Genomic DNA, 12,414 nt, shown 5'->3' on the forward strand with positions numbered 1-12,414 from the left:
CTTCATTCCAGAAGGGTCTGAATTTTCCATAGTGCTGTCACTTTTTGGAGTTGCAGCATTTCTGGTTGCTGGACTTCCCCTTGCCTTTACCACTGGACATGGCAGCACTCTGCTCTCCTGAGACTCTCCTGGGCTCTGGACGTGGTCCTGCTCGCCTCCCTGCGCAGCACCCCATTTTCTCCTTGCTAATCAGGATCAGGCACTCCTACCAGCAGGGTCACTCCCCTCCTCTGCACATTAATTCAGTGGAACAAGGAGCCCAAAATAGCCAAGTGGTAGCCTCATCTTCCAATTTGATTGTGAACCCTAGAGGCATATCTTAGGGACTAAGACCTCCAAACACAAGCCCTGTGAGTGGGGTATCAGGTGTGGTAACAGCAAGAGGAACTACTCCCACTTCACCCACTGGTTCCCAGACCCATGTGCTTTGGCTGGGGGGAGACACCCGGTCAGCCTCTGATTTAAAGCCTCTACTGCATCCTGTAAGATCAAAGCCCATCCCTTCAGGACGCTGTCTCACAACTGGCAACATCAAGAGTCATTCTACTCTTCATTTAGGTCATTTCTGGGTGATGGGGCATGTGGTAAAACCAGTTAATTCATGAGCACAAGCCCAATGCTGAACTCTGCTGTATAATGAGGTCACTGATCAGAAGCAAAGCTGTATGGAATGGCACAGTGGTGGGTGGCACTGAGTCCACATGGCCCACAGGACACACACTAGCTGTCCCTATTACCAACACTGTTCCCTAGGCCAGTGGGCAACATTTTTCACACAAGGGCCAATTCACTGAGGAAGATGTTGACAGGCTACGTTTTCTTTACCTTTGAAGTCTCCAAAATAAACCTTCTTAGAGCCTCTCATCTGGAGAACAGTAAAATGAGAAAACACGGACCTCTTAAACCATATACATGGGCGTATTTGGCACATGCCAGTGGGAAGCTGCTGTCTAACCTTCCATGCCAAGACTGAACGGCAGAAGCGAGTGGGCAGTGGGGTGCTGCTAAGCACTGTACCAGACTTCCTGAAACCACACTGGCCCTAAATGAGACTCAATTTGGAAGGCCCGGCCTGAAGAAATGGTGAAACACTATGCCTTAAAAAAGCAACTGCCAATCTTTGAGGAGGCAAAACACAGGATTTAAGGGAAAGAAAATGACACCACTTTGGGAATTGTGAAATCCTAAAGCACCTGGGTATACTAGAGTGTAATAAAACCAGCCGAACAGGTCAGAGGTGAATGATTCCCAACGTTCAGATCCTAACAGTGAGAAGACTCAGGTTTCTGAAGGTCAAAAGACAATGCACCTTCTAGGCTTCTAGTTAAGCAGTTTGAGTACATACTATGCACCCATCAGTGACAAGGCCACTATTAGACTTTCTCATTCCTAAAAGAGGTACTTGGGTTTGCCCTAAGGCAAAGTTCCAGGCAAATTAATTCTATAGCAGCTACGCCTTAGCACTTTGGGACACTTGAAGGAATGACTCTCCACCTCCTGTGTTGCAAGAGATAACCACCGATGCAGAATTCATTGGCTGAAGCATTACTATATACATAGTGCATCTTTTATAGATGGATGCATGCATCGCCGTGTGGAACAGTGTGGTCTGAAATGTGAGCTCAGTACTGCCTTGGGCAACATTGGTGGCCAACGGCACTTCCAAAAGAGGCAGGAGGAGGGCAACTCACCAGGAGGCAGAGGGTAATGCCTCTCTCTTCGCTCATGGAGCACCCCAAGTTTCTATGCAAGGCTGGCTTTAATTTTTAAATTCTCACATTTTAGCTGCTTCCCTGATGGGACTTGAATTTTTTTTAAAGCAAAGAGAGGGCCGGGCGCGGTGGCTCAAGCCTGTAATCCCAGCACTTTGGGAGGCCGAGGCGGGTGGATCACAAGGTCAAGAGATCGAGACCATCCTGGTCAACATGGTGAAACCCCATCTCTACTAAAAATACAAAAAATTAGCTGGGCATGGTGGTGCGTGCCTGTAATCCCGGCTACTCAGGAGGCTGAGGCAGAATTGCCTGAACCCAGAAGGCGGAGGTTGCGGTGAGCCAAGATCGCGCCATTGCACTCCAGCCTGGGTAACATGAGTGAAACTCCGTCTCACAAAAAAAAAAAAAAAAAAAAAAAAAAAAAAAAAAAAAAAAAAAAAAAAGCAAAGAGAGAAAAGCAGAATGTGAATACTAAAACAAAATGCTAGTTTCCCACTTTTGAGGAGAAAATAGATTGAGAAATGTGAATCTTCCTTGAGAAATGTGAATTTTCCTTAGGGAACTCATTAAGTAATCACTCCAATCTAAAAATACTTTGTTTAATCAGGTACTCTGAGGGTAATTGCCTTTCTCTGTGCTGATAAAAAAGGTAAAGTGTGCAGAATACTCAGGAGCCCAGGAGCCAGAGACTGGATTGCTGGATAATCAGGAGAGAGGGTCTCCAGGTCAAAGGTGCTGGTCTTGAACTCCTGGCCTCAAATGATTCTCCCACCTCGGCCTCCCAAAGCACTGGGATTACAGGTGTGACTACACTCTGGGATTACAGTGACATATCACACTGGCCCTGGCTTTCAGACAACTGAAATGTCAACATTTAGGTACCATTCTCAAATGTAGAGTAGCTGCATGAGGCAACGTGGTGTATGTAAGGCAATCTTCCAGAGAGCAGAATGAGTTGATCACCACAATGCAGCTGATAAGCTGATCCTATGCCTAGTGCTTGGCTTTCTGCCCCTTAGATGGGGCATTCCCATTGAGCAATGCAGTTTGCTGCCTGGCATGTTCTGGGGTTTCACAGTTATGGGTAGAAACAATCCCCCCCAAAGTCTCTTGGGACCTTGCACTGTGAAGATGAACCGTATCTGTAGTCAGAATGAGACCAGACACGCAGTACACAAATAGAGAAGGCATTTGCATTTTTAATCGAGTATTACTATTAGCCCTTGGATCAGTATATCGGCGGTAGAGTTTTAATTTGCAAGACAGAAGTGCCCATGAGAAAGTCAAGAATTTCAAATACAACTTTTCATACCACGTATTTCAAGAGCTTCCCTGTTCAAGTATTCCTAGAGAAGGAAAGCTCTTTCGGTTTCGAAGTATGAGAAACTGTTAGCGTTCCTTCCTTTGGTCTGCCCACACCCCTCACCACAAAGAGGCAAACAAAACAACTAAAAAGGGGACAGTAAGTGCAAGATAAAAAAGAAAATCTAAGTAGTGTGAAATTAGTTTTTATTTTTAACTAAAAATAAATGCGTAACATCTTTCCAAAATCAAAACTAAAGATGAACACCTAGAAAAAAGGGTGGAAACATGTTTTTCCTTCCCTGGGGAAACCAGTAAGGCAGACATTCTAATGGAGCGTGGTTTATCTCCACAGGACTAGTCTATGCAAACGGAATCTCTCTCCAGCCTTTTCTCTATGTCAGTTTTATCTATCTGGCAAGAAAAAACAAAAACAACCCCCAAAACAAGCCCTCCCCACAAACACAACACAAAACAAGGGACTTGAAAAGTTGGAGAAAACCTTTTAACGCATTTCTGTAAAATCCCTTCTGAGGAGGTTTAGTAGAGGTACTACCCATCAGCAACCTAGCCGGCCAGGTGAGTTGGTGCAGAAGCGCTTCGGGTGAATTCATACCAGAGCCACCGGGTGTGACTCGGCCACCTCTCCCAATTACCACAGGGAGGTCTTAAAATTGAATTTCAGTTTCAGCAGATACTTCAGATTTACCTGAGCAATATCATAGACAATGTACCTGAGGGGAAGCTTGTCAAGGAGCCAACGGCCACACAGAGACAGTACATGTGCCTTATCTTCCCCGGGCTGGCAGGATGCCCAGTGCCATCCTGAAAGTTACTTTAAGGCTTCTTCATGGGGCTGGGTTGGTGCCCTTCAGGCAGACTGAGGAGAAGAGATCTTACTCTGGAAACTGAGGGAAGGCTCATACCCTGTAAGCCAGGCATGCACAGGGAGAGATCACCGAAAGGAAACAGTCACCATGGGACACATCTACAGAACAGCCTCTAATCCTTGTCTGTCCCGGGTAATCTGACAGCATGTGACTCTGCACCTCCAGAACATTCCTTTGTGCTCACACAGCATACTCAAGAAAGGATACTCGTTATATAGTAGACAGGTGTCATTTACACCAGATGAAATCCCAATCCCAAGAGGAACCTCCACACCATCCAGAGTAATACTAGCTGAAGGGTCAGGGGTAGTTTTGCCCAAACCTGCAAAACAGAAGGCACAAGTGACATGAACTGTGAGAACAGAGGTGGCAAAGGTTCCAGGGAGATGAGCTCTACTTGATGTTGATCCATGTGCTTTTCTTTTTTTCCTTTTTGAGATGGAGTCTTGCTCTGTTGCCCAGGCTGGAGTGCAATGGTGCAATCTCAGCTCACTGCAACCTCTGCCTCCAGGGTTCAAGCATTCTTCTGCCTCAGCCTCCTGACTAGCTGGGATTACAGGCATATGCCATCACACCCAGCTAATTTTTTTGTATTTTAGTAGCGATAGGGTTTCACCATGTTGGCCAGGATGGTCTCGAACTTCTGACCTCAGGTGATCCACCCACCTCAGCCTCCCAAGGTACTGGGATTACAGGTGTGAGCCACCGCACCCAGCCTCATGTGCTCATTTTAAAGACATATTCTATCTTTCTTCAGATATAAAACTAAGGCAATAAATCAAGGTTCCCAGGGCATCAAGCTTCACTGAGTTTCATGAGAGCAGCGATACCCTATAGGGTCACATTTCTGCTCAACAGAATTCTAAAGCAGCCACTTCGACCGGGCAGTGGAAGGTTCTAAATCATACGTTGCACATTCTAGCAAGCCAAGATGCTCCAGGCACTACTATGTCACAGGAGGTACCTCACTGCGGTAGCTACAAGTTAGGTTAAAGCCCAAACCCGTGTACCTGGTTACTGGTGCTGCTCCTGCAGCATTTGTGATACTAACTGCAGCCACAGAGTTAACTGTGTGTGTTTTTTAATTATTATACTTTAAGTTCTGGGGTACACGTGCAGCTTGTGCAGGACTGTTACATAGGTAAACACATGCCATGGTGGAGTGAACTGTTTTTAAAAATGAACTGCCTGCTGTAGATCTTGCCTATTTTTAAAAAATAAATAAGTAAAATGAACCTCCAATCATGGTCAGCTGCAGCATATTAACCACCACCCAAACAACAACATACATACATACACACACATGCCTCCAAAAGATAAAATGAATCTCCAGCTGTTTGACAGCCAGCCACAAGGCAGCTTTCTCAGGACAGCAAGCCCCCACTTCTGTGCTGTTCAGGGTGCCTGGGGCTGTGGCAGCAGATTTGGAAACACTTTACCTTTGACACTGTGCTTGCCTTTGGGTAGCTTGCTGATGTGTGAAGCCTGCTTCAGTTCATACCTATTGAAGAGAGGACAGTCTCAGAAGAGGCCTTCACACTGGGCTCTCAAAACCAACAGTTTTGATTAGTAGAACAAGTGAGATATAGAGACAAGTTAACCTACAAAACCCAGACCATCTTAACTGCTCAGGCTCCCCCTCGAGTTTCTGGAACTCCTCCAGAACCCGAAGCTGCAGTTGTGACTGAACAGTTTGTGCCCAGCGATCACAGCTACGGGGCCGTTTTCAATGTAAGGCCCTATTTGGTTGGTGGCTCTGGGTTTCTGTTCACACTCCATAGTCCCCAAACCTCTGGCCTTTAACATGACCCTGTGCTTTTGGTTGTAGTTCTCACAGGATGTCCAAATGAAGCTGGACTAAATAGATCTTTCTCTATGGAGAAACTGGAAGTGGGATTAAGATTCCAGTTCCATTTGCGTTGGTCTAAGAAAACTGAAACATTGGTGAGTAGAGGAGGAAGCCATGGGGGATCATCCTTTGTGCAACTCAATCTCTCTGCTTCCCAGTCCACAGACAGAAGACACTGCCGGCTCCGGACGCCTGGCTGCATTCTGTTCTTGCATTTTGTGAGGAATCCTTGTATCTTCCTGTTCCCTTAACTTGAATTGGATTCTGCTACTTACAAGCAAAGAATCCTGATTGGTACGCCCAGTAACTGTAGTGGGGAATTTCTACTCTCCTAGCCAAGGGAAGTTCTGCCTAGCCCACTCCATCTGTCCCCATGAAATGCCATCAGTTCCAGAGCCAGGTTTACTCACATGTTTCCAAGGGCAACTTCTCCCAACAGGATTAAGCCTATTGGGTCTCCCTGAGACGTATGGCAGTAGTTAGCACTCTTGGAGACCATGTCAGCGAAATAGATCCCTTTACCAAACATGTAGCCTGTCTGGAAGGTTGGAAAAGGGACAGTTGAGAATCTTCTGATGCAAAATTAGGAGCAGCTGTTCACTGAGTGCCAGCTAGAGCCAGGAGCCCAGCTAAGTGCTGCAATCCATCACTTCTAATTCTCACAATGCCCGTGGTGAGGAAATACATCACAATTCTCACAATGCCCGTGGTGAGGAAATACCAAAGGTTTAGCCCACAAGCCAGGCTGCTCAGATCCTAGCTCTGCCAGGTGCCAAGGAGCAAGAAGCTACATCACTTCTCTGGACTCTACTTGCCTCTTTTCTCAAATGGGGAACATTAATCTCATGGAGCTGCTGTGAGGATGGAATGAGCTCATCAATGTTACTTAAACCAGCACCTGTCAACACCCACGGAATGCAGGATGGTATTTTTATTCCCTTTTGCAAGTGAAACATGAGGTTCAGAAAAGGTAGGCCATTTGTCCATCATACACTACTGCACAGCACCAGAGAGAACCATTTAAACCTCTCTGTTCCTCACTCTACAACTGTGAAACGAGAGGCTTGAAGGCCCTGTCCATTTGGACCTGTCTAGAATCCAGCAGGTGGCATCATGGTCCCTCATGTCTGGGTAAAGCCTTACTCACTCATCGCTGTTTTGCTGCTGAAGACACTGACACTCAGAGGTGGCCTGGCTGGGAAGTGGTAGAGGTAGGCCTGGACTCAGCTTGGCCTGTGGCCATGTGTCTGCTCTTTGCTTGTTAACATACCCGATTAGTATTTGCAGCACGGCCCTGGCCTGGATGCCCTACCTCCTCTGTTCAGAAACTGTTTGAAACCCCTGACAGGGTTAGGGTCAGGAGGATAAAGGTGAATATTTAAAGGATGTCTCATAAAATCCCCTATTGGCCACAGCTAAGCCAACAAGACCCCTTACTCAAAGTTCTTTATGGAGACACCTGCAGAGACAGGCATTGCCCACCCCTCACCAGGCCAGGCACATACCACGGGTGCTTCAGGCGGGGCTATCCGAAGACCCTGGGACAGGATCCCAGCGAAGTTGGTGGTCCTGGACCCGTGCCACAGCAACCTTCGGTTATGAAGCTGCTTAAAGGGCTTGTAGCGCTGGCATTCCCCTTCACGCTCTATCTTAAAGATCTGGTCGGAGTAGTAAACAAAGGGAGGGACAAAAGAAGCCATTCATTACTCTGGTTGACTGAAAGATAGGATGGATACAGGAGAAATGACCAGCCGTCCCTAAGGCTAGAAAACGTCAGGTCAGCTGCAGTGTAGAAAATGTTTTCCACAGGGCTGGGATGGAGGGTCAAGGTCCCGCTCAGCAGAGACCAGCCATTGCTAGTTAGTATTACTGTGCAGCAGATGTGCACTTGAGGAGCTTTATCTTGGACCTCTCATAATTGTATGTTCTGAGATCAAGTTTGGGAACAGGAAATGTCCTTTAAAACAGAATAAAAAGCCGTCCCCAAACTACTGTATAAGACTACTAATTTTGTAATCTCAGCACTTTGGGACCCGAGGTTGGGTGCCTGTAATCCCAGCTACTCTGGTGGCCAAGACAGGAGAATCACTTGAACCTGGGAGGCGGAGGTTGCAGTGAGCTGCGACTGCACCACTGCACTCCAGCCTGGGCGACAGAGTGAGACTCCATGTCAAGAAACAAAACAAAACAAAAAAAACGTACTGATTTTTCTGCTGAACAAATGAGTCACTTCTTTGGGTTATCTAAAGTTAGTAAACTGCTCTTTTCTATCCAGGCTTAGGTTGGACGAGTGGGCAGGGAAAAGCTGGCAGGACACAGAAGGAAGTGGGGGAGAAGGGATTCTTACATCGACGACTTCCAAGTCATACGCATTGTGTGTGGTTGCGTGAGTGTTCTTAACATACTTCCTGATGATCTCCGCTTCTTCAGAATCTCTGTCAACCACCTGGGTAAATGAAATCTTGGGATCAGCACAAACGAGACCCCAGGAGAGCTACAGAGGAGTAATGCTCAGGCTCAGCCGATGCACAGCTCAACACCACACTCCTCAAAGGAAGCCAGACACAACTGAGAGCCTGTGTCCCAGGCCTGTAGGCTGGGCAGATCCTGGGTCAGTGGCTCCACTTCCCTTAGCCTCCAGCTTTAGCATCTATTTGGGCTGCTAGACAATCTCTGAGTTCCTTTTTGTCTTAAAATTCTATGTTTTGGGGGTGGGGTGTGGTGGCTCATATCTGTAATCCCAACACTTTGGGAGGCCAAGGCAGGCTGACTTTTTTGAGGTCAGGAGATCAAGACCATCCTGGCCAACATGGTGAAACCCCATCTGTACTAAAAATACAAAAATTAGCTGGGTGTGGTGGCGCATGCCTGTAATCCCAGCTACTCAGGAGGCTGAAGGGAGAAACACCTAAACCTGGGAGGCAGCGGTTGCAGTAAGCCGAGATTGTGCCATTGTACTCCAGCCTGGTGACAGGGCAAGACTCCGTCTCAAATAAAATCTATGTTTTGGGATATTAGAAAAGTTAGAACATTGGACTCACTGTCAGTGAACAGGGCATCTCCAGAACAAGCAACTGGCTCCTGGAAGAGTCCAGCTCCGCATGAGTTAAAACACAATGGGCCAGAGGAAGTCACAGCTATGATGTGCAATTAAAATTACGCCTGGCTCAGAGGACAAGCCTAACAACTGTCAAATAGCTGATGTAACCTATGCTAAGTTAACCTGAGAGAATTATAAAGGATGCTAGTATGTTCTATTTGCATATTTATATTCGAAGTTCAGAAAACTTAGGAATGCTGGTCTATCTCACTGTGTTTTAATTAAAAGTCTTCAGGATTGTAAAATTGTAAACAGAGAGAATGAGAATCCCTTCACAAAGAACTACCCCCCCACCCCTTCCGTCAGGAAGGTGCGGGCGGGGGCACGCAAAACAAGTGATATGTGGTGTCTTACCCTGCTTGGACCCACAGATCTATCCTTTGTCCTAGGAAAGGAGCTAAGGCTCTTTCTTTAGCAATGTAAACACCTGGTACCAGACTCAACAGACTCTAGCCCACCTGAACCCCCGCAACACTGCAGGAAATGGGCTGAGGACAGTGGGGCAAATGAGCGTGGAGACAGGGTCGAGAATCGAGCCACCCTCCTCTGGTTGGTCTGGGCAGGGTGTTCGGAGACTGTGTGTCAACACAGGCCACTTCGGCTCCAGAGAAAAATGAACCAAAGCATTGTGTTTTTTATCATGCCTGCCATCAAGCATTTCCACTTCTGAAATGGACACTGGTAATAAGCCTTCTAAAAGTTCATGCTCACACCTGTAATCTCAGCACTTTGGGAGGCTGAGGCAGGCAGATTATCTGAAGCCAGGAGTTCAAGACCAGCCTGGCCAACATGGTGAAACCCCGTCTCTACTGAAAATACAAAAATTAGCCGGGTGTGGTGGCTCACGCTTGTAATCCCAACTACCTGAGAGGCTGAGGTAGGAGAATCGCTTGAAACCAAGAGGCGGAGGTTGCAGTGAGCTGAGATTGCACCACTGCACTCCAGCCTGGGCGACAGAGTCAGACTCTTTCTCAAAAAAAAGAGTTCACGCTACAAGAGTCTAGAAAAACACAGAGCTCCTCTCTAGATTAAGGAGAAAAAAAAAGACAACTTTTGGTAAGACCCTCAAATATCAGTTTGTATGCCAAGCTGAGGCACTGGCTTGGAAGGCTGCCTTGTAAGCAAGGTGTATTATCTACATGTGAAATGCCCAAATGTTCTGAAAGGACCACTGGCAACAATGTCCAGGAACTTGTTAGAAAAGTGAATTCTTGGGCACCAGCCATCAGTGTTTGAACAGGCTTTCCAGGAGATCCTAACACACATACAAGTTCAGCACCGCCGCTCTCAAGAGGAGAAGTTAGGATGCTTGAGGAAGGCCTGACCCTGTTACCTTCATGTCAGTTTTGAGCTTCTCATAGTTGACATCGATAGGATCCTTGCTGCTATCGTCAGACCCTCCCCTAAGCAGACTGTAGGCCACCTCAATGTCCAGCAGGTTGTCCAGCATTTCCACCTTGGCCTGGAGGAGCAAAAGAAAGCCCCCAACTTAGGTATCATGGTGAGTGAGACAGACTCACCGAGGTGGCAGTGAAAAACCTACATGCAGAGAACATCCAAACCTTCCTGCCAGTCAGAGCCAGCCTGCTATCTGCTGCACACAGTGAGCGCTCAGAAGGACTTCCTGGAATTTAACAAGGCCTTGCAGGCTGGGGGAGTTGAGAGGTGGAAGAACTGTCTTTCCTCTCGCATATGCTGACATTTGAGACCTACAATGATGGCACTTCAAATGGTGCCATCAGGAACAAATGGTTCCTGAGCCAGGAGCTCTCTTAAAAGGCAGGGAGGGAAAATGGGGAGGAAGATGCTGTTCGGAGGGAGAGGCTCTCCCTCTCCTACAGCTCTTTCCCCAGTGGATTTGGTAGAAAGGGGCAGGAAAAATGGCCCTGCCTCCACCAATGTGAATAGAAACTCAACTTCAAAACAAGGGCAAGGAGGTGGCCCTCCCAGCATTGGCGCTGCCCTCAGGGATCGTGACGGGAGGGCTGGTCACAAGGGAGTGGCACCCAAGCCCAGCTGACCTGCAGTCCCTTCTGAACCCCTGCGCTACCTGCACACTGTCTGCATTGTTCAGGAGCGGAGGCTTCTTCATCCCAAAGTCGTGGGGGATCAGGGTGTAAAAGCGATTTGAGAGATCCAGAATCTGAGAGTCGCTGCTGCCCTGGGACACCGCCTGGAGAGGAGGGGACAGAAGGAACGCAAAACTGAGGGAGCAGCTCCGAGCCCCCGGCCAGGCTTTCTCTTCTAGCAGGTGGAAGCTGCAGTAGGTCTAGAAGTAACGTGCTGTGTGCACACGCCAGGACGCAAGGGAAACGATCAGAGACTGCCTTCCTGTTAAAGCTATACCACCCCATTCTCTAAAAGCACTGCTCAACACATAATGGGCTTCTCCCATGAAATTTCATTTGTACAAGGAACTGTGCAATTACAGACATTTAACCCCTGCCCCCACAACTATGCAAAGTGTTAACTGTAAAATCTAGGTAGTGGGCTCATGACTATTGCTGTGAAATTCTTTCAACTTTCTGTATGCCTGAAACATTTTCACGATAAAATGTTGACAGGAAAGGTTGCCCACTGCTGTAGAATTCAGTCAGGCCCCCTGCCTCCATGGTCTTCATTGAAATTAGTTTCTACTGTACCTGGAGGTTGAAGTGGCCAGGCACAGAAAGGCTAGGCAACGCTTACCGGCAGTGTCACTTGCTACTCTATAGGCAGAGGGTGCACAATAAATGCATAGGGGTGGAAGAGTGAGACCACTGGGATTCCAGGAATTTGGCAGACAGCCTAGGTGACCACAGGAAGGTCAAGGGGATATGAAGTGGCACCCAAGAGGCCTGAAGCCCCATGCCTGCTTCTCGCTGTGACATGGACTTCACCAAGTCGTACAACTTCCATCTCTGCTGCCCAGGTAGCTCTGGCAATGGGTAAGGATGCTATTCCAGCTCTGCTACCTGAAGACTCTGGAATGGGGAGAAGCTGGGGCTGAGGAAAGCCTAGCAAATCCTCAGTGAATGGGCAACAACAAGGTGAGAGGCTCACTGCTCAGAACCAGCTATAACTGGAGTTGACAGATCTGGTTCAGGGCCTTTTCTCCAGCACCAGCCAGAGAGCCCACTGCCTGGGTCCATTTCTGCTTCCCGTGTGCTTTTCTTCTATCATAGGCCGAGACTGCCTCACCCACAGATATAAGTGGAATCCTTCAGCCCTACTCCAGGATACAGCTGGAAGGCTCCAGAACTGGGAGACCTTGAAAGATGCTCAAAGAATGTTGAAATAACATGAATGAAAGAGTTTTCCATTTGATGACTACGTGGTAACTGCAAAATAAACTCTGCCTAATTGTTAAGGACACACAAAATAAAACCAACCACAGCACAGCTGACCCTTGAACAATCTGGATTTGAAATGTGCGGGTCCATTTATACACAGATGTTTTCAATAAATACAGTTAGCTCTCTACACCTGTGGGTTCTGCATTTGAGAATTCAACCAAACTCAGATCAAAAATACAGTATTCTCAGGCTGGGTGTGGTGGCTCATGCCTGTAATCCCAGA

General features: G+C 47.5%; 1 protein-coding gene across 2 annotated transcripts in view; it reads right to left on the reverse strand.

Annotated features, from left to right (window-relative positions):
- Nucleotides 1-2,894: 2,894 nt before the first annotated feature.
- PARP1 (poly(ADP-ribose) polymerase 1) overlaps nucleotides 2,895-12,414 on the reverse strand; it is a 47,485-nt gene continuing 37,965 nt past the window's right edge. The window contains exons 16-23 of one of the 2 annotated variants that reach the window (XM_032289447.1): nucleotides 10,907-11,029; nucleotides 10,190-10,318; nucleotides 8,104-8,202; nucleotides 7,262-7,414; nucleotides 6,167-6,294; nucleotides 5,347-5,408; nucleotides 4,115-4,229; nucleotides 2,895-3,751 (exon numbers count right to left, since the gene is read on the reverse strand). In XM_032289447.1, the coding sequence (XP_032145338.1) occupies nucleotides 3,670-3,751; nucleotides 4,115-4,229; nucleotides 5,347-5,408; nucleotides 6,167-6,294; nucleotides 7,262-7,414; nucleotides 8,104-8,202; nucleotides 10,190-10,318; nucleotides 10,907-11,029 (891 nt within the window). In that variant the 3' untranslated portion in view covers nucleotides 2,895-3,669. The remainder of the gene's footprint in view (nucleotides 3,752-4,114; nucleotides 4,230-5,346; nucleotides 5,409-6,166; nucleotides 6,295-7,261; nucleotides 7,415-8,103; nucleotides 8,203-10,189; nucleotides 10,319-10,906; nucleotides 11,030-12,414) is intronic. The other variant, XM_032289448.1, reaches the window with a different exon arrangement.

The sequence above is a fragment of the Sapajus apella genome, unplaced genomic scaffold (assembly GCF_009761245.1).
Source record: "Sapajus apella isolate SASKATOON/1434 unplaced genomic scaffold, GSC_monkey_1.0 scaffold22, whole genome shotgun sequence".
NCBI classification, from domain to species: Eukaryota; Metazoa; Chordata; class Mammalia; order Primates; family Cebidae; genus Sapajus; species Sapajus apella.